We start from the raw sequence: 26,412 nt of genomic DNA, 5'->3' as shown, positions 1-26,412 counted from the left end.
TAGGAAGCCGAGTTCCCTTAAGAAAATGTCCTATGTAAAAAATCTATTGAGAAAAAGATAGATTTTTATCAAGTAAAAAAAAAAATGCTTTTGGAGCCTGTGGCTAAGTTATCTGGAAAATGAACTTAACTGGAACAATTCACTCACTAACAAGGCTGCATAAATGAGGTAAGACCCCACATGGCAATTCCCATGGACCTGGTATTAAAATCGCTCCATCCACTGTGGGAAGTGGGTGTTGGGGAGTTACTGCCTAATGGTTAAAGAGTTCCTGTTCGGGGTGATGAAAACGTTTTGGGGGTAGATAGTGACCGCGGTTGCACAAGATTGTGAATGTAATTAGTGCCACTGAATTGCACACTTAAAAATGATTAAAATGGTAAAGATTTCCTTAAATATATTTTATCACAATAAAAAAATGTAAAAAAAAATAATTTAAAAGCCTTCATAATATTGCCCCCGCCAAAAAAAAGCACTCCCTCTTGTGGTTGTTATCAACCGTATCGGGGCGAGTTCTAAGCCTAAAGAGGTTAATGGTGATACTGCAGATCAGACAGAAAGAAAATCTAGAGGGAGGGTAGGTCCTGAGCAATACGTGCAGAACACAGGGGGAAAGACACTTTTATTAAATGTATTAGGGTCCTTTTAAGCCATCTGTGTGCTGACTGACTCTCCTGTGCGCAGCAGCTGTTTTTATTCACTAGGAATGAGCAGACATATAAGTCATTACTCAATGTTCATTTCACAGCTAGGTTTTGGATTGAAAGGCAGTTCATATCCGACAAATTTGGCATCAAGTATTTAAAGGCCTTTGTGTGAGAAGGTTGTGTAGAAACTTGGAAAGTATTTCCATCTAATGAGGGAGTCAGCAAACATCAGTGTTGTCTAGGAAGGTAAGCCTCCATAGGCTGATGATTGGATCAACATGTATATTAGACTTCATTCTGTTTGGGGCTCTGAATTTGTGGGTCTCTGTTTACCTAGAAATTTTTTAATTTCAATGGAACATGATGTAGTCATAGAAAAATGGTTTAAATCCTTTGCTTAAGAACCAAGGGATTCATGGGAAATAAAATGTTAAGTCAAAGCTAAAACTTCGCGTCCTTTAAACAGAAGACTTTGGTTCTACGATGAACATCCCGTCTTGGGCTCTGTTGACGAGTGTACTGGTCAGGGTATCTTAACTATGCTGCATTAACAAGTTAATCCTGGAATCTCAGCGGCTTAACACTGTAAAGGTTTGTTTCTGGCTCATGCAAATTCCAGTGTGGATCAAGAGCCTCTGCAGGACCCCAGGGACTCCTCTGGAGATGAGATGACTCAGTACTCTAAAGATCTCATCTCAGGGTTTCCATGTGGTCAGAGCAGGAGGAGAAAACGAAGGATCATGTGTCAGTTTTGAAATGCTTTGGCCCCAAGGTGTCCCACAGCCCATTGGTTGGAACTAGTCTCACAGCCCTGGGGACCCTCAAGGGGACTGGGAAATGTGAGGGCAGCTGCTGAGCCATCAATGTCTCTGACACCTGGTCATTTGAGCCAGATTGGTCACTGAGGAAAATAGGCATTTCTTTCTTATATTTTAAATAATTTATCACCTGTGGTTAATAATAGGCCTAGAAGACAAGGACCTGAGAAAAGCTGAGAAAGCATTGCTGTGGGGAGCAAAATTACCATTAAGAAAGAACGTGGGTCTGGGTCAATTGATTTGGTAGTTTTCCAAACCTAGTGGCTAAGGATATGTCAGTAAATGCACGATTCCCAGCTTGGGGTCAGGTGAGTGACCTGGTCAACGATGATAACATGGTGCCTGTGACCAACACAACGGAGGGCTCCGCCAGCTCCTCCAGGCCACCTGGGCCCTGGAAGCAGAGGAAATGTGAGCCTCAGTTTACACAGTAGATGCATTTCGGGAACGTGACATAAAAACTGAATCTTCTTTTAAGCATATCAAGGGACCTGGATATTGAAAGGGATTCTTTGAATGCTTTTGTAAAATGAGTCATTGAAAACATGAGCTGTCATACGCTGGCTTTTCGTAAAAGCAGAGCACACTCGTAGCCAGTTAACATTCAGACAGAAGGTGCAGTGACATCTGGCCACTGCTCTGCCTGGTGTCTGCTGGACTGCTGTTCAGTCCACTGACCATCCTGAAGATCAGGCAGCTGGGGAGACTGAGGCTCCCCAAGCGGGGGATGGAGGTATGGTTTATGTGGTGAACATTTTGGCTCTTGTAGACATTTAATTTATCTTCTTAACGGGCATTGTGCTCTTGAACGCATTTCTCTCATTCCGATCCTGTTCTCTCTCCTTTGTAGGAGTGAAGTTTTTGGAGGATGACCCCATCCAGCCCTGCATTCCTCTATATTTGCTAGTGAGTGGGATCGTCAGGGCCTTAATGGTAAAGTATGTTTATTCTTTGTTTGTAGATTGTGTAGAAATTTACATTACAGGCACTGTGGAACACATCCTTTAATTGTTACTCACAGGGGAGCCAGAACAACTGCTCCCTAAGCACAGGGTTGTTGGAGTGACAGGATGAGGTGGATTCTAAGGACTGGAGCAGAGATGTGGATCTTTCCAGATGAGGAGCACTCACCCAGAGCTGTGCATCTTTGCAACAGCTTCCCTCCTGCTGCCCCGAGTTCAGTGTGCTAACACTGGTCTAACAACAGTTGACGCAGAGGTGTTACCAACTGCCAATTAGACCATTGACTTCAGCCGGTGTAATTGCAGCTTTCCTCTGGGCTTCTTTTAAAAGAGTTTCCTGTGTAAGGCAGTAGAGTTTGCATTTGGTTAAAATGTGTTTGACTTTAGCAGTTCTAATTTCTGTTTTTAACTATAGCTCCTAGTTCTCAATTGACTAGCATAGAATTAATTGGCTGCAGTCATCAATCAAATGTCAAACTCTCATGTTTGGGGCTAGAAGTGCTTCTTCATGACTCTCAAGCTTATGTCAGTTTAGGGAGCTGATTTGCTCATGGGTTGAATAGACATCTGTTTAAAGAGGAAACGTAACTGAAGAAGAAATATCCAGGGTGGTGCATAACCTGCAGTTAAGTTGGCAAAATTCCTGGCCCACAGAAACGTCACAGCTGCCAAAAGTACCTTAGGTCTACCTCCATTTTTCAATGACCCTTCACAACCAACCAAACCCACCCCAAAGCTTCCTGTATCAAAAGCTAGAAAACACAAGTACTGTTTTTCCAAAATGGTTTCATGAAAATGAAGCAATGACACAAGAAAAAAAATTCAGAATGCCATATATAAAATTTCATTTGGACCCACTGTCTGATTCCTTTGACAGCTTCCTTCTGGTGCTTGGGGCCTTCAAAAATGCTGATCAGTGGCATTGGTCATGCTATTGATCTAAGACATCAAAGGAATGTCTTAAAGATTGCTGTTTTCACATGCAATCAGTAGCCACAAGCTCAATTCTGTCTTGGGGAACATGTCTGATTTGGGGCAAGCATGTGGAGCCTTTTGAGGTTACCTCACTACTAATGCCCTCATCTCCTGACAGCAGCCTGGTGGACAATGTTCCAGAATGTACAAATATACATGATCCTTCCTATAACAACATCCCCATGGGATCCACCTGGGCCTCTGTTTAGCTCCAAGGAAACCCAAAGGCTCTCAGCTCAACGGGGCTGCACATCCCCCGTGGCCCCACAGTGTTAGGGGAAGGCTCTGATGGATTGAGTGCCATAGAGATGCTCAAAACAAGGGCAAAGTTTTCAGCAGTAATCACCTCTGCCCCACCCTCTCTCACTCAACTACTTCATCATCAGGCTGCAAAGTGGAACTTTCCTTTAGAGATGTTACAGTCCATGGGGTCTGTTCCTCTTAATAACAGCAAACTTTTCCTTTATGAAAGCCAGCCCAGAACCCAAAGGTAATTTATTTTAATGAACAAACTAGGGCCCTAATAAACAGCATTGATTTTTTTTCCTGGCAATCTAAAACTGTTTGAAACCAAATTAAATTTTTCTGTTTGTCATAGCGAGGTAACACACAGTGAGTCCATAACCATGAGAACAACAGCAAACAGGTTTATAGAGCCCCCAGATGGAGACGTTCACCAGTGATGCCAAGGGTTCATATTGACCCCTGAGAATACTGCATAGTGATGCTCAGCATCTTTTCTGGAATGCATCAGATAGCACCATAATATTGTATTTTATTGAAGAGAAAGTTTAGAAGTAAGTGAACATTTCCCAGTGTTACCAAAAGAACTGAGGGTCAAGACCCATTAGAAGGTTATGAAATGAATTTAGTAGTTTGTGACCACTTAAACAAAATAAAATAGAAAATATTAGAGTGTCTCCCAGTAAGTTAAATATTGTGTGATACGCATGTGCTTAGGTAAGTTGACCATATAATTTATGATCTACTGGGGCACATTTGAGAGTACAAGGGGGTTCTAAGAATAATCATGCCAGGAAAATAGCGTAAACCAGGACTTCTTTGAGCTGATGAGGACATATGGTCACCCAGTTACTAGGTCATGAGGTAAAATGCATTTGTTACTTGTGTACTGTTGGCAGGAATATAAACGGGTGCAGCCACTATGGAAAACATGGAGATTCCTCAAAAAATTAAAAATAGAACTACCATATGATCCAGCAATTCCACTTCTGGGTATTTATCCAAAGAAAATGAAAACACTAACTCAACAGTGCTGTTCATTAAAGCACTATTTATAACAGCCAAGACATGGAAACAACCTAAGTGTCCATGAATGGATAAAGAAGTTGTCATATATGTGTCTGTGTGTGTATATATGTATATAATGGGATTTATTCAGCCATAAAAAAGGATGAAATCTTGCCATTTGCCACAACACGGATGAACCTCAAGGGCGTTAATGCTAAGTGAAATAAGTCAGACAGAGAAAGACAAATACCATATGATCTCTCTTATATGTGATATCTAAAAACAAAAAAAACAAGAAAAAACCAAGCTCATAGATACAGAGAACAGATTGGTGGTTGCCAGAGGTGGGGGACGGGAGGTAGGAGAAATGGGTAAAGGGGGTCAAAAGATAAAACATGTATGCACAATAGGCTGAAATTTTAAAATCTTAATTAAATGAAAAAAAATAAAGGCTCTAATACTTAAGGACATAAGCTAAAAAAAATGGATTTGTTACAAGGGATCTGTTAGAAGAAATTTTAAAAAACACTGATTTAGTGGCCCTTTATCTACCTCACACTCCACCTCATCTCCAGTATCCCCCTGCTTAGTGATAACTGCCACCACCCAGTAGCACTTACGTGCTACTTGTTCCCATTTTGGACTCATTCAGTCCCCACAACACCCCTTTAAGGCAGGTACTTGTATCAGGAAGGAACGAAAAAATCAACTCTGGCTAACACAATGGGTAATTTATTGGAAAAGCTCACAACTTCAAAGGTCGGTGCAAGAGAAGGGACCCAGGTGGCTCCAGAGAGGCTGGGCAGGGGCCCTACCTACAGTTTCTCCGGGGCCAGCAGTGAGAGGAGTGAGCCCCAGCCTGCTGCTCTCTCCGGGTGTCCCTGTGCCCAAGAACCCGTCCTGGGAGGGGAGCCAGACCCGTGGATTTGGGGTGTCCTGCTGCCACCTGGTGTGACAGAGCGTGGGGAAGGGGCATCCAGGGAGGGCAGGTACCAGGATTTGTGCTCCTGTAGACATGTGATGGATGGGGACATCCCTCAAGGAATGGGGCCCTGCTGGGAAGGGAAATGGGTGGTAAGTGACCAGAACCTAGACTATACCATCAGCTCCAGTGTACAGACAAGGAAACTGAGGCTTAGAGGTTGCTTCTCTTGAGTTTACACGGAGTAAACGGCAGAGCTGGTGTTCAACCCACACTTGACTGACATCACAGTGCCCCTTGGCTGCCCTGCTCCAGTCAAACTGGTTTTCTCCTCTTCCCCAAACCCTTCACATTTGCTGCACCACTCCCACTCCAAGGAGATCCCTCTCACCTCTCCCTGCTCACAGGGGTCTGGAGTATGCCCCCCTTTCCAAGAAGCCCTGCACGAGTCAACTCTATGAAGGTGGCTCTCTGGACTCCTCTAAACCCTCATTTTCCTCTTACGGAAATGTTCTGCCTCCCAGCCAGGCTGCAAGTCTTATTCCTGGAAAACCCTGGCATTTGGGCCAAACGGGAGCACCCTCCCAGCATAGGAGAGAACCCCTTTGCCTTAACATCCACTGATTTAAGCATCAGTGTAGTGTGGTATAGACGGTGGTCAGAGGTGTGGACTGACACCCATTTCATCCTTTTACTTGCTATGGACCTAGGTGAAGTGATTTAACTTCTCTGAGCCTTAGTGTCCTCCTCCATGAACCAAGGATAATAGTATATGGCTCCTGGGTTAGTATGAGCATGAAACGAGGTCATACGGGCTAAGCATTGGGCGAACCACTTCTACTTAGGTTTTGCTATCTTTTCATAAGTAGTAACTGTTGATTGCAGGAAATAGGAGAATTCGGATAAGCACAAAGAAGAAATCAAAATCACCTGTAAGTTTCACCACCCAGAGAAACTCGCTGTTGACATTTTGGCCTGCTGACTCCAGTTTTGGCCCTCCCATCTATGCACATATTAATTTAACACCTCTCACCTCAGGTTGCTGGGAGAATTAATCAAAACAATGTGCATCAGGCATTTACCCCAACACGGGGCCTCCTTTGCATCACACCCATTCCTGGCGTCACTCTCACCTCTGCACACATACCTCCCAGGTCTCCATCACCAGCCCTCACTTCTCACTCTTCACCTCCATGCTCTGAGTCCACCTTCCGGCTGGTCACCACTACCCACATTTCCATCCAGAATTTTAAATGCGACAAGTCCAAGCGTGAGATCATCATCCACTCAAAGGTACAGCTGGGGCTCCCTGTCTTGACATCATGCATATCAAGGAAGGAAATGGATCTCCCTCGATATTATCACCAATTTCCCTGCCTTGCTCTCCATCTCTCTTGATATCATCAGCAGCTTCACTGCCCTGATTTGGAATGCAATTTGCCACATCTCTTGGCTCTGTCCTATCCTTTTATTTAACTCGGCCTCAAAATCTCTCCCCAATCTGCCACGATCTGGGTTATCGAAGGATTTTTTCTGAAGCCCAGTTCTCCATGGGTTGGGGTGCCATGAGGTTGACCTTAGGAGAGGTGGGGAGCCTGAGAATCTAGACAAGAGCAGATAAACAGGTTTGGCTTTCAGAAGACATCAACAATCACGTTGCTAGACAAAGGGAAGACAGGGAACAGTGATTTCTGAGCAAAGAAGACATGGGTTCTGTCGTGGTTGCCTTGTCAGAGGGAAGGCCAGTCAGGGTTGGGTGGGATGGTGGTTCTTTGTGTAATAAAATGGGAGCAGAGTTTCAATGGGTGTCAGGATGGAGCCAGGAACCATCCACCAGGAGTGAGATGGTCTTTGTCCCCCAGGAATTATTAGCAAAGGTATTGCTCAAAGGACTGGAGTCTGTGCTCCTGACTTGATAGATGCGTAAGGACAGGAGAGACACACTCTCACTCCGTGGCCACATTTGGAATTCTGGCTACCTGGAGACAGCAAGTGGTGGAAACGTCCAAGAGAAGAGAAAAGGAGGCTGGAGGAGGCGTTGGGGGGTGGGTGAGGAGAAGAAAGGACCCGTGGGATCTGGAATTGACCAGGCCTATGAAATGGCCTGGCGGTAGCAGGAAAGTCTCCTGGGGTTCCTCACAGGATGGAGGGGCCTCCTGCCAGGTCCTCTAGCATCCGGTGCAGGTGTCCACGTTATAATGTCCTGTGTGGTGGAAACATGCTCGGATAACAGAAAGGAAAATCTGTCCAACCTGGCTCCTGATCATAAGGGTACAGCACAGCGACTGGGCAAACGGAAACTGTCAGGGGTTGAGAAGACAGTGGGGAAGATGCCTGGGGCCTCGGGTCAGAGAGAACGAGCCAAGGGCATCCCTGAGGCTTGAGCCATGTGTCGTGACCAAGGAAAGCCATGAGGAGGTGGAAAGGGGAAGGTTCCCCAGTTGAGACTTACCCTGTGCTGAGCAGACAGACCTCCCAGGCTACCCCAGCGATTACTTACTCCCACCCCGAGTCTGGGAGTCTGGAAGAGCAAGAGGTAGCCAGGGCAACAGGTGACACACCTGAGCGGGCACATGAGTGGGCACACACGTACACATGCACACAGCATGTACACATACTCACCCTGGGCCAAGAGAAGGGTCCTGAGGCTCCTGCCCTCGGCTCCCTGCCCCTGGTCCCTTGTGGGGGGACCACACTGTGGCTTCAGCAGTTACAACAGTTCTCGACTCAGACATTTTCAGTGGTGCCTCTTCACTTACAGAAATACCTCCTGAGTGCCCTTTCTCAGCCCAGTTTCTTTTTTTACTTATTTTTTCACATTTCTTAAGAGTTGAATACACTGGCTTCCCCACCACTCAGCTTCTCTTTGCTTCTCTGCAATGGGGTTTCCACCCCCATAACCCTGCTGAAGCTGCTCTCATTGAGGTCTCAATGGCCCCTCCACGTTTCCAAGTTCAAAGGTCAATTTTTAGTCCTTATTTTTCTGAAGCCCCCATCCCTTCAACAAGAGGCTCAGAAACAGGTAATTACTATAGAGTGTGGTAGTGAAATAGTAGAGATACACGTGGAGGGCTGTGGAAACCCAGAAGAGAGATTCCTCATCCAGCACAGCGAGGTCCTGGAATCCTTCCTGGAGGAGGTGATCTCTATCTGGATGCTTATGAAAGAGTCAGGTTGGGGAGCAGAGGGGTTCCAGGCAGAGAGGATAGCATGAGCAATGGCCTCAGAGAGAAGGAGCCCACAGTCCGTGCAGGCAGATGAGAAGCTGCTCCATTGCTGGGACATCAAGCACTTCTGTAATAGGCCAGGCCCACACACACCGGGCTGGGTGTACAGCGGTGAACAAAACAAACCTGGACCCTGCCCTTCCCCTCTAGTGAGGGGAGAATTACTGGCGGCACACCAGCAGGGTGGGTATTGGTTGGTACACAGGTGAGCAGCAGGGAGCATCCCAGGTTGCTGGTTGGACAACGTCATCAAATGAGTGGAATGTGGAAGATGATGAGCTGTGTTTTCAACATACTGAGCCTGAGGGCCCGAGGACACTCAGTGGAGCTGCCCAGTTGAATTCACATGAGTCTGAAGTTTGGGCAGAAAGTTCTGGAAGGGAGCTGCAGACTTGGGTGCCATCAGCCTGTAGGTGGGTGGGGTCACTCAGAGATCGTGCAGAGGGAGAGCACCGTGGCCGAGGACAGGGCCTGGGCCACATTTGAGGGTCACCATGGATGGAAGCCGATGGAAGAGGCAGAGACACAGAATAGTTTGGTGGGAAAGATGCCAGCATTGGCTGAAGACAAACCTGGTGTTACACTCTGGTTCTTCCACTTTTTACACATGTGACCTTGGCCAAGTTCCTTAACCTCTCTGGTCCTCAATTTCCTTGTTTCTAAAGTGACGAAAGTAATGTGCATTCCATATGGTTGTTTTAAATAAGGCAACATGCCTCAAAGCACTTAGTGTCTGGATCAGTCAGCGCATCCTGCCATAACAAGATGTCACAGACTGGGTGACTTATACAACAGACATTCATTTTCTCACAGTTCTAGGGGCTGGAAGTCCGAGATCAAGGTGCCAGCAGATTCTGTTCCTGGTGAGGACTGTCTTCCTGGCTTGTAGACTGCCACTTTCTTGCTGTGTCCTTACATGGACTTTCCTCAGTGTGTGCGGACAGACGGCGAGCTCTGGTGTCTCTTCCTCTTCTTATAAGGACATCAATCCTATTGGATCAGGGCCCCACCTTTATGCCCTCATTAAACCTTAACTACCTCCTATCTCCAAATACACTCACATTGGGGGTCAGGGCTTTAACATGTGAATTCAGAGGGGATGAAATTCAGTCCATAAGACTGTCTGATACAAAGTGGGTACTGAAAAAGTGGTAGCTTGAGAAAAAAAAGGAGCATCTGAAAGGGAACAGGGAGACCCAGGAAAATGAGGCAAGAAGACCCTATGCACTGAGCACATGGAGCATGCTCTGAAATTGGATAGAGGGAGTTGATCGGGGTCTATCGGAGAGCAGTTTTATGGGATGGTGTGAGGAGGAGAGAGGGTTTGTAGCTGCCTTTAAGAAGGGTGGGGGGGGCCAGCCCAGTGCTGCAGCAGTTAAGTTCGCAGGTTCCCCTTTGTCAGCCCGGGGTTCACCGGTTTGGATCTGGTGCAGACCTTCACACTGCTTGTTAAGACATGCTGTGGTAGGCGCCCCACATACAGAGGAAGTTGGGCACAGATGTTAGCTCAGGGCTAATCTTCCCCCCCCACCCCAAAAAAAAGAAGGGTGGAGAGGCTTGGAGGAGGAAGCATGGATGGTAATCAGGGGAGGATCCCGGATTCTGTGTTCAGGAAGTACTTGAGAATGTTCGTCAGCGGAGAGGAAGAACCAGTAGAGAAAGGAAGTGGATCACGTAGGAGAGAGAGGACCTGGCTGAAGTCACAAGATTCTGAGAGAAGTGGATGGAGATGAGGTCCCCTCACCTTACAAATCCAACAGAAAGAAGGTCAAAGGAGAATGCGGGGACATAGGAAAGAATTGTAGGGAGGGGACTAGGAAGTCGAGGAAAATTCACAGTTGTGAGTCTGTTTGCTAAATGAATTAGGAGGGAAAAGGGGAGAGAGAGGGAAGAAAGGTCAGTGGACCCTGTACAGTGATGAAGATTTGGAGTGGTCTTTTCAGAACGTGAGAGAATTACTCAATAACAAGGAAAAGAACCTATGAGCAATACTGGAGGTCCACCTGCAGCTGGAGACGTGACTTTGTCACGACACGCATTGTGTAGTGATGGCAGCCAGTGGGAGCCAGTGGGAGCACAAAGGCACATACATTTTCACCCGGGTTTGGAGTTTTGCTGGGAGAGTTTAGTGGAAGGACAGGAATGCAAGGGAGCTAGGAGAGAAAAATACAGATAAGGAACCATGAGGTCCAGGATGGGAGAAGGGAGAGGTGAGACCATCCAGTAGAGTGAGAATGGCTGTGCCTGAGTGCCTGGGAGAAAATGGAAGGGATAAAAGGACCAGAAGTCTCTGTGAGGTTGAATGGTGCCGTGGGAGTGAGGGAATGAGAAAGTGGGACAGGAGGGCACCAGCTGTCAGATGCTGGGGGGAGGCGGGCTCTTCCAGCTGATGATTGATCCCGGGTGTGGTCATGGGAGGACGAGGAGCAGGTCATTGGAGCCAAGGAGGCCCAGGAACTGACCTCAAGGCCGAGGAAGGGAACCAGAGCAACCGCGAAACTGGGTGCAGACATGAACTTCAGTCAACTGATCTCTGAAATCTGTCTGAAGCAACTCACACATCTAAAAGGCGAATGCCTCCGAGAATGTTGACTAAGCACTGACTCCTTCATTCTTGCCAGTTCTAATTCTTCAAAATCAAATTTCACTCTTTGGCAGCATTTCCAACTCCAGTGTGTGCACTTTTCATAATAAATTTCTCTCTGTTTCTCCCCCACCTTCCGTCCCCTCTCTTCCCCCTACTTTGCTGCTCTGCCCTCTGACCCCTCACTTTCTATCACAATCCAGGTGTCACTCCTGCTGTACGACTCCACCAGGATGAAGTGGCTTCTTTCCAACTCCGTGGTGATCGATGATACCCCTGGAGGCAGAATGTGCACAAATGTTATATCTACATCATCCTCAGCTTCCTCCTCTTCTCTGGTTCATCCTGGGAAATTACTGGGTCTTTTCTGTTTACCTGCCTGATTTTATTCCACCTTTCCAGCAGCCTCAGGATTACCGTGAGAAAACCCTGTACCTCTTTGCAGTTGGGGTCCTCGTGCTCAGCCACAGTGTACTGCTCTTACTCGTCCCGTGCAGTGGTTGTGTCTATGTCTGGTCCAGGAGGAGATCTGCTGTCGATGAAGACAGGACCACCACCTCCAGCACACACGCTCATGCACATGCACACAGGTACACACACACAGACACACATGGACACATGCATGCACATGCACACAGGTATGCATGCACTTAACACACAGACACATGAACACACACAAACACAGACACGTGCACATTGTTGCAGGAGAAGAGCATGCTGTAAAGGCAGTAATACTTTCCCTGCAGGCATTTGAGAAACCACCGAAATGTACTGAGTATTCCAGCAGACTGAAGAAACTCTTGCCTTTCAGAGTGGAAATTTTGCACTCATAAGAGTTTTCAAGGGATTATTTTTTTTGAGGGGATGAAGTAAGGGAGGTGAAGAATGGGAGACCTTTTCAAATCACGGTGCAATTCCAATGACTGTTACAAGAGCGAGGTTTGTTGTTGTTGTTACTATTGCTGCCTCTGTGCTGTCATCCAGCCAGGGGCACTTTTAAGTTATAGAAAGAGCATGGACTTTAAATAAGACACATCTTAGCTCTGCTTGCAACGATGGCTTTTGTTATCAAAAGGAGAAAGGTGCTCTTACTTAATGACTCCAGCTGCCTTTTTAGGAAAGTTAAGGAGCGCTCTTGTTCACTCCCAAATAGATGGGTTTGAGCTGGTAGGTACGGGCCTCCCAAGGACAGTTATAAAACCTGCCAAGGTCAAGGAAGCAGATTCCACATGGGGGCTCTGGGCTGGCCCAGTAGCCTAGTATCGTAGAGAGCAGCCATCCTTTCACGGTGGGCTCTGTGTGGTGCCTCTGCAAATTCTCTGCTTGGCCTCGAGTCTGCTTCTTTCCCTGGTTGTCTGTGTACGTCTCTGTGATTTGCTGATGGCATAAACCAGTTTTGTGTGTTTCTGCTGGGCTGTATGCAGTGTTGTTAATGTAGGTATTTTTTGGTCTCTGAGTTTAAATACTACACAGTAGTAAATCTACTTAACGCCAGGTTAGGGTTTGGAAGCCTTCCGTAAACCCATTTGTCTGGAAGACCAGGAGGACACCCAACAGCGATCGCTAACATCCCCTCTCGCTGTTGCTGTGAGTTGAAGTTCCTGGGAGCTGGGGGACCTGTCAGTGTGTCTGCCCTTGTGGGGGAGTTTTCATCCTTTCGAATTTTAGGCAAAGACTCTGTCATGTGTGTTTCTAGGGGCAGTGCCCAGAGGGAGCGTGGCACCTGCGTAATTGTGCTTCTATCTCAGTGGCACGCACAAACCAACCCCTGAGTGGCCATCAATGACTGGCACCTCCCTTTGTGAGAAATATCAGCTCAAACCAAGAGGCTCTCTCCTCTTTGTGGCTTTAAGAGAACAGGACCCGTGAGTTCCACGGAGAGTTCTCACTGAGTTTGGAGGCACCCTCTGGGCATCTGTTACCTAGAGTCACGTTTGGTCCTGGTTTCCCTCCCGGATAAGAAGAAGGTACTGCCTGCGCCCTCCGCTGGGCAAAGAGGGGAAAGCCCTTATTCTGTCCCATCCCTCTGCACACTTTCTGGTTTCATTTTCACTTGAGCAGTGGAACAAGATCAGAGGCTGAGCAACTTGTGAATCCTGCCCTCATCTTGATGTCTCATGCCATTCTCAATGTGCCCTTTGTCCCCCCTTCCGTGCTGGGGGCCCAGGAGAGTCTGCAGGTGCAGACAGTGGGGCAGGCAAGGCGTTCCATGGGCAACCCTCCCACCCTGCTTTCCCCAGAGATGACTCATGAGTCACTCCCAGACACTAAGCTAATGTTTGGACACAAATGAACACAGCTGAAAGCCAACAGAATTCATTTCTAAGCTCAGTCCAGGCCACACAGCAACCAGCACCTCCCTTAATGTCCCTGACACTAACTCCTGAGCAGGAGACTCAAGAAGAATGTCCAGGCTCTAGCCTAAAAACGTAAGCCAAGGCTGTACAGACAGGTGGGGGAAGCTGGACTCTGTATTCATGGAGGAGAATGGCCTGACCCCCTCTGGAAAGGCAGGCTCCCCCGGCGCACAGGGACCACACCACTGGCTCAGGCACACTGTAGCCTAGGATGGCAAACAGCTTTGTTCTCTCCCACTTGCTCCAGTCATAGCTGTACATTGTGTTGGGAATGACTCTGCGGCTGCATCAAGACTCAGCAAGAAAGAGTGCTGGGATTCAAGAGTCATGCCTGCCTGGGGTACGGAGGGGAGGGGGCAACAGCCATGCCATGATCGACAACTCCACTCACACGGTCCCATGGGGTGACTCTGGGGTTCTGGGGACTGAGAAATTGGAGATTCTCCCACTCAGATCTCAGCACTGTCCTCCCTTCACAGTGATACTAGGATACTTTGCTGGTGGCCTCGTGAGGGACTTACGAGGAGGAGTCTGGCCACAGAGAGACTATGAGAAGACGAGGATGCACAGCTGCCTCCTCTCCTCCCTGAGGACGTGTATCACTGACTCTCCCTCCTCTGTGAGCACCCAAGACCTGAGCCCCGGGAGCCTACACTCCTCCCACACGAGTGCTTCTGAGCTTTGTTGCTGGGGCCTTGGCAAAGGTAGAAAGAGCTTGTGAAAAAATCCTGGGCATAAAATGCCTGTTAGCAGCTTGTAAATACTGGCTAGCGCTTTGGGCACCTCAGCAGGCAGGCCTCGAACGCTGGAGAGTCCCAGTTTCTGACAGGCGGGAATCTCCCTGGAGTGTTGCAGAAATCTTTATCCTGGTATAGACGACGACCTATCGACTATGCCTGTGGAAGCAGCAAAACATTCCTTTGCCCAGAAACGGCTTGGTGCAAGGATTTATTTCCTTCCTTCCTTTCGCTATTTACACCTTATTTCACAACAAATTTGGATGGTCTTTAACTACTATATTCGATAAAACAGAAGGAGAATATATAGCTAAAAATAGAACTGTAGGAAAAGCTAGATGGTTAGAAAGGAGAGGTTCTCTGTTTTTTCCTACCCCTACACACCAGATTCTCACTGTAGAGAAAGTGGTGAAGAAGCGTCCTCATTCTCCTATGTCCCCCTCCCCAGTTGCAGTGGAGAGTGTTGGTCATAGGTCCTGAATAAGTGCTAAAACCTGGACTAAATTGGTGGCTTTGGGTTTCCTCGCCACCAAAGCAGTAAAGAAAATATGATGATCAGCTATGGGTTGCACATTTTCCATGGAGTCAAAAATATGCTCCCCATCCCCCCCCCACCAAGAAACACAGGTTAAGTCTGAACGATCATGTTCCTGTGCATCAATTCATAGAGGGGACACTGAGAGATCCAGAGGGTGACATCTTCAGCATGCTGTACCAACACACCAGCAGGCTGTGAATGATAATGTACTAGGGCCCCTTGAATGGTGGTGCGATGGTTATGATGAGGCACATTTCAGGACAGAAGTTCTGGGGCCAAGGCAAATGGCGCACAACTGGAGTTCTCTGAAGTCTGGCTTACCAGAGGTGACTTCCAGATTGTCTAGGAAGTGATGGGCTGCATGCTCTTTAAGTAATTCCCAGTTAGTATCATTTCCCTCATCTGGGCTTTTGACAGAGATGAGCATAGGAAGCTCATGTTTATAATTGCTGACAGGACCCTGGAGTGCAGACATTCTATGCTGGTGTTAAGTGGGCTGAACATACCTGGAGACTGGAATCACCTGGCCAACAGTGACCAAAAGACACGACCACCTCTTGTGTGGGAACGTCATAAGGTAACAGTATTCCAGGGAAATGAACATGGCAACACCTGAACTAACTTGATGTTATGAAAACTCAAAGAACAAATCCGTATAACTGGGAGGGATTGCTCTCCTCTGAGAAAAGATTGCTGCAAAGGTCAACTATACATTGAAGTCATTTAATTTTATTTGCTACATTGGGCATCATGCTAAAAACCTTCTTGTTCCTATTCTTTGCCTGAATCTACAGAGACGGCAGTTGAAGGCAGTAAAAATGGACCGTTTCGCTGGGGTCAGCCACATTACTGGTTCTCTCACCTTGGTGAACCATCAGAACCACCCAACGGTTTACTCAAAGTGGGGAATCACAGCCCCCAGAGATTCTGATTCGTGGGGCCCCACTGATTCTGATTCGGCAGGTCAGAGAACCACACGTGCCCTCAGACCACATAGGAGGCACAGACTGACCCTGACTGTTCCATCTTGGTTATGACCATGAGGCAGTATGATACTACCTCCAGTATTTCATGTTATTTTCATTTGATTCAGCATGAGAAGAGAAGAGCCACAGTGGTCCATAACTTTCACGTTTGTATAACTGAATCTTGTGCTTCATTTCCTTGTGGGCATTTTTCATTGTTGGTGAAATAAACTTGGTACAATTTGTTCCTTCATGCCTTCCCTGAAGACCCTGGGGGAGATCATCCTCCAAGCCTGGGGACACTTCACTAGCTCTTTCTTCCAGTGGGATTACCATGGGTCCAGACTTTGTACACAGAAGCTGACAACCATCGGGGACCCATTCTAGGCAAATCTTGCTCCATCAAACTCATAATCCTCAGGTGGGTAGATGAGTTTGTAGTGGAGATTCTAGGAAAATGAATTAACAGAAAACCCTTCTTACTGTTTCTAGAGGTAATTTCTCTTTTTATGAGCATGGAACTGGGAACAAAACAAATTTCTCTTCCATAGAAATCGAATTTCAGTAGTTCCCTCTTCAGGTCAGCCTGGTGTCATGGCAGCCAAGTTATCTCGGGAGACAGCATTTTGCTACTGCTAGCACAAATGAAATAGGAGGGGAATGTTTTTCAAATACGTCTTCTATTGTTTTCTCTAGAACACTTCCTTTGTTGAATAAGTTAGCTTTTAAAGTTTAAAACTTTCTTTCTGCATTGTATGGAGGTAAAACTCCACTTCACAGGCAAAGAACAGGCAACTTGTCCTTTCTGCTTGCACCATACCAGGCGTGGGACTAAGGGTTTGCACATACTACATGTTCTAATTGGGCTCCTAAAATGTCTCGTGACTCAAAATGTCCCTCTGTCCTGACTGCCTCCTATTCACCCTATTGGTAAGGGGAGGGACCCCTGACCTAAATATCATAGCCAAATGCACCACAGCTGACACTGAACCGATGAGATTGACAGCAGTTTATTACTCACCCACACTCACAGCCTGGGGGAGGACACAGCACACTATGCAGGCCACATGGAGGTTACACATAGGAACAGAGTGAAGAACCAGGGCTGTGAGGGGTCATGCTTTGTAGTAATAAGAGGGTGGGATAACCTCTGGTTCCCGTGGGAGGATGTGATTGGCTTGTTTGAATAATGTCACTGGCTGGCAGGAAGCCGAGGCCCACTAGGTTGAGGACTGGGTGGTGTGCAACCAATCTGACTGGGAGGGCAACAGCCAGGTGGGGAGCCTGTCTCGCTGGGTCGGGGGCATGTCTGGTGAGAGCAGGTGAATTCTTGGTTAGGTCTTTGGGTCTCTGTGAAGCTCAAGGATGTCAAGGCTGCCTGTGAAATTTTAGGCCTTACAATACACCTTCCAGGATCAACCCATGCCTTTAGTAATTGGCCGTATTCCCTGGGTTACTTAGTCCTGGTTTCAAATCTGACATTGAACTTTCTCAACAACCCAAGCAGCAAGGGAGATATAATCAAGGATAAGATATACATTGTCCATGAAGTTTCCAAGAAACCCTCCCCAAGCATCAATACCCAGCTTCACTCACTCACTGTCTCCTTCCTGAACAGCTCTGCTCCTGGTCGGCAGCTCGGAGCTCCTCCAGCCTTCCAAGGATTTTCCCCAGGACTGCAGAAATCTTGCAGTCTGATTGGATTCTTCCAAACCAATTTTTTTACTCTTTATTTCTTCATTTAAATATTTCAGCCTTTAAAATGTCCTGTAGCCTGTACTTTTCCATTGCCAAAAAAAAAAAAACCCCAGCATTTTTCACAAATCAATTTATAGTATATAAGTTTGCTTAGAAGGAAGCAGGTTTCTGTTCCGTTCCCAGTTCATTGGGGACAGAAGTTGTAGCTCAGATTCCTCTGGATCCCTTGTATCAGCCCAGCGGGTGCACCCCAGCGGCAGCAGGTGCTACAGCTCATGGCTCACACCTGCAGCCTGCCCTGGAGGCTGGCCCTCGGCCGAGTAGAGCTGGCTTGCCAGGAGGTGTACACAAGTTACCATTCCACACACACTCACACACACACACAGTTACTCATGGCTAAGGACTGAGTGGGGGAAGAGGGAGGAAAAGCCCAACCCCCTTCTTCAGGGCAGGACAAGCTCTGGTGTCATTTATGCTCCAGAGCTCCCCAGGGATCAGGCCAGACTTCGTCAGAAGCTGCATCCTTTCCCAACTCCTTCCTTTTTCCTGCCTTCCCCCCTTGCTTGCATTCGGGTTCTCCTGAGATCACTCCCTCAGTAAATCACTGCGTGGGAAGCTCCACCTCCGGCTCGGCCTCCGGGAAACCTGACCTACAACTGGGCTCTTGCTCCACAGCTGGAGGCAGCAGCTAAATCAATGGTATAGTCCCTTTCATAAACCCTTTTATTTTCCTAAAATGACTGTTTTAAGACTTTATTTTTATTATAAGAGTGATACAAGCTTATGGCTAAAAATTCAAGTGATGTCAAAGGGTATAAAGTAAAACATAAAAGATTTCAACGCCCAGCCCGACTCCCAGTTCCAGTCCCCATAAAGGGAACCAGCAGGCATTTTTCGGTGTCCTTTCAGACACATCTATGTACACTGAAGCATTAATATAGGTGTTTTTCCATAAATTATATCAGATTGTTCATACTATTCTGCAACCTGCTTTTTTCCACTGCATATATCATGAACTTCTTTCCATTATCAATGCAAAGAGATCCGTCTCAAAAATGAGCACCATTTGTAACACTCATTTAAATAGGCACATTCTCTGTAACTGGCCTGGTCATTTCTGTGAATCAAAACAGAAAAACCAGTAATTTGAAATTTTATTTTGCCAAATGAACAACTTAGAGCTCAGTCTGAGAAAATAATTGTCATTTCCCCCGTCATGTGCCAAAGGAAATGAGCCTGATGGAACCAATGAAATTAGCGGCAGAGCCTTTTGGATTAAGGCCGTGGACTGAGCTGAGGGAAATACAGCTGTCCCGAACAGTGGATGAAAGCTGGTGAGAAAAGAGAAGGTGATTAGGTTCTACTTTATGCCCTTCCACAAAACCACATACCCAGGAGCAAACTATACTTTCAATCTCATGCGCGTGTGACAGCCTGTGTATAATTGAAGTATAGTAGGTAACGAGTATAAGATGGAGGCAGCACCTAGATATCACAGATATGATAAAACGTATTGTAAGATACATAACAAAAAATAATAATGTACCACAGTGAGATACGATCTCTCATCCAGTAGGATGGCTACCAAAACACCCAGAAAATAGCAAGTGGATGTGGAGAAATTGGACCCCTTGTGCACTGTGGTAGAAATGTAAAATGTTGCAGCTGCTATGGTCAACAGTGTGGAGGTTCCTACAAAAATTAAAAACAGAATTGCCATATGATCCAGCAATTCTATTTCTGGTTACATACCCAAAAGAACTGAAAGCAAGGTCTTGAAGAGATATGTGTACACCAATGTTCATGGCAGCATTATTCACGATAGGCAAAATGTGGTAGCAACTCAAATGTCCATCAGCAGATGAATGGGCAAACAAAATGTGGTATTTACACATTATGGGAATATTATTCAGCCTTAAGAAGGAAGGAAATTCTGACATATGCTACAACATGGATGAACCTTGAAGACATCATGCTAAGTAAATCAGTCACAGAAGGACAAATGCTGTATGATTCCACAAATAGGAGGTATCTAGATTAGCCAAATTCAGAGAAAGTAGAATGGCAGTTGCCAGGGGGTGGGGGAAGTTAACGTTTAATGGAAACAGAGGTTCAGTTTTGTAAGATGAAAAAGTTCTGGAGATACATGGTGGTGATGGTTGCACAACAATGTGAATGTACTTAATGCCACTGAACTGTGCACTTAAAAATGGTTAAGACGGTAAATTTTATGTTATGTGTATTTTTCCACAATTAAAAATAAAAATTTAAAATAATGTATTCCTCAGTCCTTCCAAGCCTCCTCAGAATGATGGAATCGCCCAGTATTAAATAGCCAGCAAGTGCAGAGTCATTTGGTCATTCCATGCATATGTAAGGGCACACACAGGCTCACTCTTAGCTGACTGCAGGTCTTCTGCCCCACCTTCCGTCTCAGAGTGCCTCTGGCTTGTGGGGGTGGTGAGAATGCTGGTAGAGGGAACCGTGGGAACTATCAGCCCCCCAAGTCAAACACAGGAACCAATGAACCAACCAAAAAAGGGGACGAGATGCTAGCAGAAGTTTCCAGCCCCACAAAAATGACTAGTTCTTCTAGAAGAGAAGCCACCACGAGAAGCATCCCATCCTTACAGAAAAGGGGTTAAGTGTGTGGAGTCTGGACCCAGATTGCCAGGTTGGCATCCCAGCTCTGCTGCTTTCTAGATTCTCGTGTGATCTTGGGCATACCATTGAAATTCTCTGTGCCTCAGTCTCCTCATTTGAAATGAGCTTAGAAGAGGGCTTAGCACATAGCAAGTGGAGTATAAGTATTTGTAAAATAAGAGAAAAGTTCCTTGATTTCATCCTCACTGCATGCTGTGAGGACCGGACAGCTACAGCGCAGTGGAGATGGGAAACGGAGGCTCAGAGAGGTGACGTGTCCCTTTCAAGGTGGCGTCAGAGCTGAACGCAGCTCTGCTGACTCCATCCCCCTCTTGCCACTCCGCGGCCACCAGCCTCTCCCAGCCTCCTTGGTGGTCCTTCTCCCGAGGCAGCAGTGGAACCAGGGCGTCCAGGGAGCACTGGTGAAGGCGGGCTACCGCTGCCTCTTGGAGCCACCTCCAGACTCTCCTCGCCGCCGGCCCCAGAGCCCCACCACCGCTTTGGTGTTCAGAACGGGACCTGGTAGCCGTGAACCGAGTGCCCTAGACACAGATTGCCTGAGAGACGAGGACTAACACAAGCCCCGGGTGTGGGAAGCCACTTTCTGAATCACTCGGTTACATGGAAATGGATCTCCCAGGCTTCAGGACTGCCCTGCCCTTGACCTGTCTCACCGGACACATCTAGTTCTTGGAAGGTGGCCAAGGCTAGAGAAAGAAGGTGGACCTTTGCATATGTTTCATTTGAATAAGTACTAATTAATGCACATCGCACAAAATTCAAAGGCACCAAAGGGTATTATTCAGTGTAAACTGAGTTCTCTCACACTCCTGTTCCCTCTGCCAAAGCTCTTACCAGAGACCACCACCACCTAGTTTCCTGTGCAAGGAAGGACACCCGTAAATCAAATGGATTTGCTCTTTAGGGCGCTGGTTCAGGTAGGGGCGAGCCAGTCTGTAAAAGCTAGTGGGCATCAAGGGACACGGGGAGGCAACTAGAAAGGTATTTCTAAATAGAGTCCACTTCCCACTGCGGACTGTGTGGCTGGGTCATTGTCTGCCATGCCCTCCCTGGGCTGCTTCTCTCCTCGTTAGTGTGGACCCCAGAAAACAGTCGCCTTTGGTTTCTTATAAGCCTTTTGTGATGAAGGCTGAGAGCCCCCACTGCCTTCTTGTTGTTACAAAAGAGACCAATTCCTTAATCCGAGTGCAGACAGGGTCAGGACCCAGTGCATGATCTACTCTGAGGAATAAGAGGGATCAGCCTCAGAGATCTTCCCCACCCGCTGCCTCATCCTACCTTCCTTTTTGTTCCTTTCCTTTTGCTTTCATTTCTCTTCCCCACCCACAAGTGCACATGAAACACATACAATAAGGGGTGCCTGGGCTTCCTATGGATTTATGATTTACGGTTATTCATCTTATTATCTAAGTGGCTTTGCCAGGTAAAATATTAAGGCCCCACTGCCATTATAACCTTGTCTTCCATGATCTCATTGGCAGCTGGTGTTACCATGACAACTGGGCTGGAGAAACTGGTACTGAGCTTCAGTAGAAGATGATGCGAACACTGGTGTGTGTGCATATGTGTGTGTGTGCACGCGTGCGAGCCTGTGTGGATGCAGACCGCCTATCATGTAAACCTGTTGTGCAGGAAGCCATGGATTTTTTAGTCCACACCTTCTGCTTCTCCTTCCAATTTGGTCAAAATTAGCTTCAGGGCTCTAAATCAACTGAAGGAAGCTTTGAAGGATGATTTTTTTGTTCGGTTTTTGAGTGGCAAATTGGAACCGGGGACACATAATAAATATTTCAGAGTCTTTCTACCCACGTGAAATGAACCACTACACCCACTTGACGCCACTCTTAAAAGCACCTTGGGCCTAATTTATTTAACACTTTTATGTAATTCCTTTATTAGACATAGAAAGTCGGAGCCCCGGATGTCATCTGGCCTGATCCCCTTTTCATTTAGATGGGAACTGAGGCCCAGAGAGCCTGAGTGACTTCCCCCATCCGGTATGGTACAGTGCAGAAGAGTCCGGGCTCTAGAGTCACTGGTGGGCCTCAAATCCTGGCTCTAGCATGTGCTATGACCTTGGCCAAGGGACTTAACCCCCTACTAAGTCTCAGTTTGCACATCTGTAAAGTGGGGATAATAGCGAGAGCAACCTTATGGGTCATGGTAAGGATTAAGTGACATAATCCACAATGCTTGGCACTTATTAAGCCCTAAATAAACTTTATCACTATTACCCCCAGTCACGCAGGGAGTCAGTGGCAGAAATAGGACTAAAATCCAGCTCAGCTAACTCCTACTTAAACTGGAGCCTTTTCCCATTAATCCCACGCTGTTCTTTGTTTCTTTTTGTGTATGTGTTACTCACCTTCCAGGGGAGAGTGGGAGCTTTTGAGACACGGGCTGCCTTCTTAAAACCGCTGATGAAGTAAGTGTGTATAACACACGCCCTCGGCACCCAGTGGATACTTGTTGACTTGAGGCCGAAATGTGACATGCTTCATGCTCTCATGGAACATCGACTGAATGGACATGGCGTGGCTGTAGCATGGAGGAGAAAACTGAAGGAGGGAAGTGAACGGCTTTTGATCACCTCATGTGAAACCAGGCATTTCGATAAGCTCTTTACAAATGTGCTTAATCATCACAACATCCCCACGAGGTGAGTGTATTCATTCCCATCCACAAATAAGAAAGCGGACTGAGTGGTCATGCAGCGTGCCCAGCTCACCAGGCAGGTTGGGAGAGCTGCGTTTCCACCCACCCTTTTACTTCAAGCTGTCGCTGATGCCCTCAATAGACTCTGCTTCAAAACAATTTCCCACCCGCTCTGTGAGCCAAAGGCATATTCCTGAGGGGGTGAGAGGAATTCAGAGCAGACTGACACCTTTCCCATCACCAACACAAAGCAGAGTGTACAAAGCACAGTTGTGTAACTCTGGGGGTCTAAAATATCCTCCCAGCCACACTGAACACGCATTGAAAGTCACACCCAGTTGGGCGGTTTTGCAGAATGCCGCGTGTTCAAACTTCCTTTCATCACTCTGTCAGGAATCAGAGCGGTGCCGAGGGACCTCACAGTCCTGTTCAGAGAAGCAAGCTGTTCTGGGGAAATTTTATTTCAAAAGTTATTCTGAAGTAAAAACATGCTCCCTTGGGAGAGGGCACTGATCCTACATCCTATATCCTGGGTAATGAGGCCATTAAACCAGCTGGTCTCAGCACATCTTGCATAAGAGCAGCTCAGTCTAGGGGCGAGTTGAGTAAACCAGTGCAGAATTTAACCTAGTACCCATCCTGAACCCAGAGTGAGGGAGGTCAGACGTGGACCGAGGTGCCTGATTCTTACAGGCACCTCTTATAACAGGCCCAAAAGCGGCTGGAGGACATGTCTGGGATCTAGGTTGGCCCAGCAACCATCCTTTGTTTTTACCTACACTGTATGTTCATTTGGGCCTGGGAGTCGGGGGAGGCTGATAAAGATTTGGAGGAGATAATGCATGGAGTTGCAGAACTCATGGCAAAAGTTTGGACTTCGGCCTCAGACGTACCTCTCAGGTAGGAGACCCAGCCTTGGCTCTTGCCACCTGTGTCACTGTGTGCACCTTACCAACCTGACTTACTGCGCCTGCAGAGAGGGGACAGGTAGCTCCGCTGAGTTACTGGGGGCACTGCGTGAAATAAGATGTGTAGGAACTTATAAAATGGTAATTGTTACAATAGTTTCAGATGGAGAAACCCTTTTAGTATCGTTAAGCCTCATCTTTTGATTCCACATGATTTTCTAGAAGGTGCGTTGCAGTGCCATCTCTGCATCCCAGCCGGCAGGTATTCCCCAAACACGTACTGACGCCAGGTTTCAACCCGGAGGGGACCACGTGGACCTCGAGTGCGGCCAGTAGCTGGACCCGCCCTCGTTCACCCTACCCTGCGAGGCTGGGGCTGGAGGGGTCGCTCTCCAAAGCTGGGCCGGGGGAGCGTTCCCCATCACACAGAGGACGCAGGCCGACTCGGAGCCCCGCCGCCTTCTCGGTAGAGAACAGCCCAGAAGGAGCCGGGGCTCTTACATAACCTGGATGACGTCAGCGCCGGCGGCTGCCGAGGGGCGGGGGCGGGGGCCGGGGCAGCGGGAGCGCGCGCCCCATTCGGTCCCTCTACCGCAGCGCCGCGGGCTTCCCCACGGGGCTGCGCGGAGGCTCCAAGGAAGGCGCCCCGGGGGCGGAGGGTGCAGCACGAGCACCGCGCGCCGGGTGGGCCGGGCCGGCCGGCTGTCACGTGGCCAGCCTCGGCGCGGGAGAGCGGGGTTGGCGGGGACGCGCCCGCGACGTCGTCGGGGGACCGACTAAGAGACAGTGGTTGCTGCTGGCGATCAGCCGCAGGCAGACGTGGGGCTGGCCGGCGGGGTGCAGCCCCTCGGGGCCCCCGGACCCACTGACGTCAGGCGGCCCCGGCGTCTCCGCGATCCTGGGCTGTACCTTGCGCCCGGGAGGGCGAGCTCTGGGAACTGCCTTCATGGGGCTGTTTTCGGCGTCAGACAGGGCTATTCTAAATTGCTAGCCGAGACTCCGGCTTGGTGCTTTCCTGGGTGTGTTTTTTTCTAAGAAAAAGCGGCTTGTGGCCTGTGACCTCTGGCTCCAGCCAGGACATTCCGAGGCGGGTTTCGGAGCGGGTGTCTGCGGGGCACCCAGGTGCGCCTGGTGAACGGGGCTTGATGGCTTTTCCGGCCCCTGCTCACCCTTCCTGTGTCCTAGCCGGCCCTCTACCTCATTGTGGTTTTAAGGGGTGGCCCATTGCGGGGCATGGAGAGATGGTTTTCATCTTAGAATTAATTAGGCTCACGCAGTGGTTCTCTACCCAGTCTGAACGTCAGAATAACCGCGGGAGAATTGAAAATCCCACTTTTCAGGCCCTACCCCTAAAGGTTCTGATTCAATTGGTCTGCACTGGAACCTAGACCGATATGTTGTAACCGCCCCCGCCCAGGTGATTCTCATATACAGCCCAGTCATCTGAGCCTTCCGCGCCTTCCTGCGTTAGGGGGTTATCAGTTCCTAAGGCAGCCTGGCCAATTTCCATCTTACCAGGACGGGAGGCAGAAGTCCACGCTCCTCCTGCTCCTCCCTTCCCTCCATGCCACATCCTTTTGGGGAAAGTGCAGGCCCTTCTCAGGGGCCAGCGCTGCCGAGCAGGGTGGGAAGCGTGGCTGTCAGCACTGGCCCTCTGAATTTAGGCGAATGTGATGGCAGCCTCTTTCTTTCAAAGGGGTGTACTCTGGCAGTGGCCACTGTTTGCTGGGTCTTTCCATGTTACACAGAACGCGGCATGAAGAGCTTGAGTCAGCTTTGCGCCTGCCCAGGGGCAGCAGGCTTCTAAAAGTCTCTCCCTAGACTCTTTCCAGGAGGGGGATGAGGATGCAGACTTAGTTCTCCCTGCTGGTGTGCATTTAGTGATTTGGAGGGAAAGACAACACCTTATTTTGATTCCAGTGGGAGAGTCTGTAGTTTGGGTTTACAGTGCTTTTTCTCGGCACACCAGGATTTTTATAAAGCTTCCCTATATTGAGCCCCTAGGCAGCAGGATCCCTTCACTGTTTTCTAAACTTGCCTGAACTTAAGAATTACCAGGGGCAATTAAAAAAAAAAAAACAAAAAAAAAACAGACAGACTCCTATGCCCGTGACAGATATGAGTGGGACCTAAGAATTCCGTATTGGGTCAGTTGGGGGAAACAGATGCCGGGGAGCTCGATTCCTATTGTCAGGGGTTCAGGAAACACTAAGTACAGTGGTTGCTCAGTGTGAATCAAAATCACCTGGAGGGCGTGTGAGACCACAGATTGCTGGGCCCCACCCTGAACTGTTGACAAGGCATTTCTAACAGGTTGCCAGGTGATGCTGATGCTGATGCTGCTTGTCTGGGAAGCACCTTTGAGCATCACTGGTGTAGTAGGAGGTGCACTCGGCTGGGTGTTGGAAGAATGGGAAACCTCCATTGGTTTTATCACCTCCATCTTGTGACCTTAGACAAGTCATTTATCTCTGCACTGAAAAATAGGGACTGATATCAAGAGT

General features: G+C 48.0%; 1 protein-coding gene across 1 annotated transcript in view; it reads left to right on the top strand.

Annotated features, from left to right (window-relative positions):
* Positions 1-22,837: 22,837 nt before the first annotated feature.
* DHRS12 (dehydrogenase/reductase 12) overlaps positions 22,838-26,412 on the top strand; it is a 33,872-nt gene continuing 30,297 nt past the window's right edge. Inside the window, 3 exon segments of the mRNA XM_046663863.1 lie at positions 22,838-23,004; positions 24,131-24,374; positions 24,429-24,544. Coding sequence (XP_046519819.1) covers positions 22,838-23,004; positions 24,131-24,374; positions 24,429-24,544 — 527 coding nt within the window.

The sequence above is a fragment of the Equus quagga genome, chromosome 6 (assembly GCF_021613505.1).
Source record: "Equus quagga isolate Etosha38 chromosome 6, UCLA_HA_Equagga_1.0, whole genome shotgun sequence".
NCBI lineage: Eukaryota > Metazoa > Chordata > Mammalia > Perissodactyla > Equidae > Equus > Equus quagga.
This window is presented reverse-complemented; position numbering and strand designations above follow the sequence as displayed.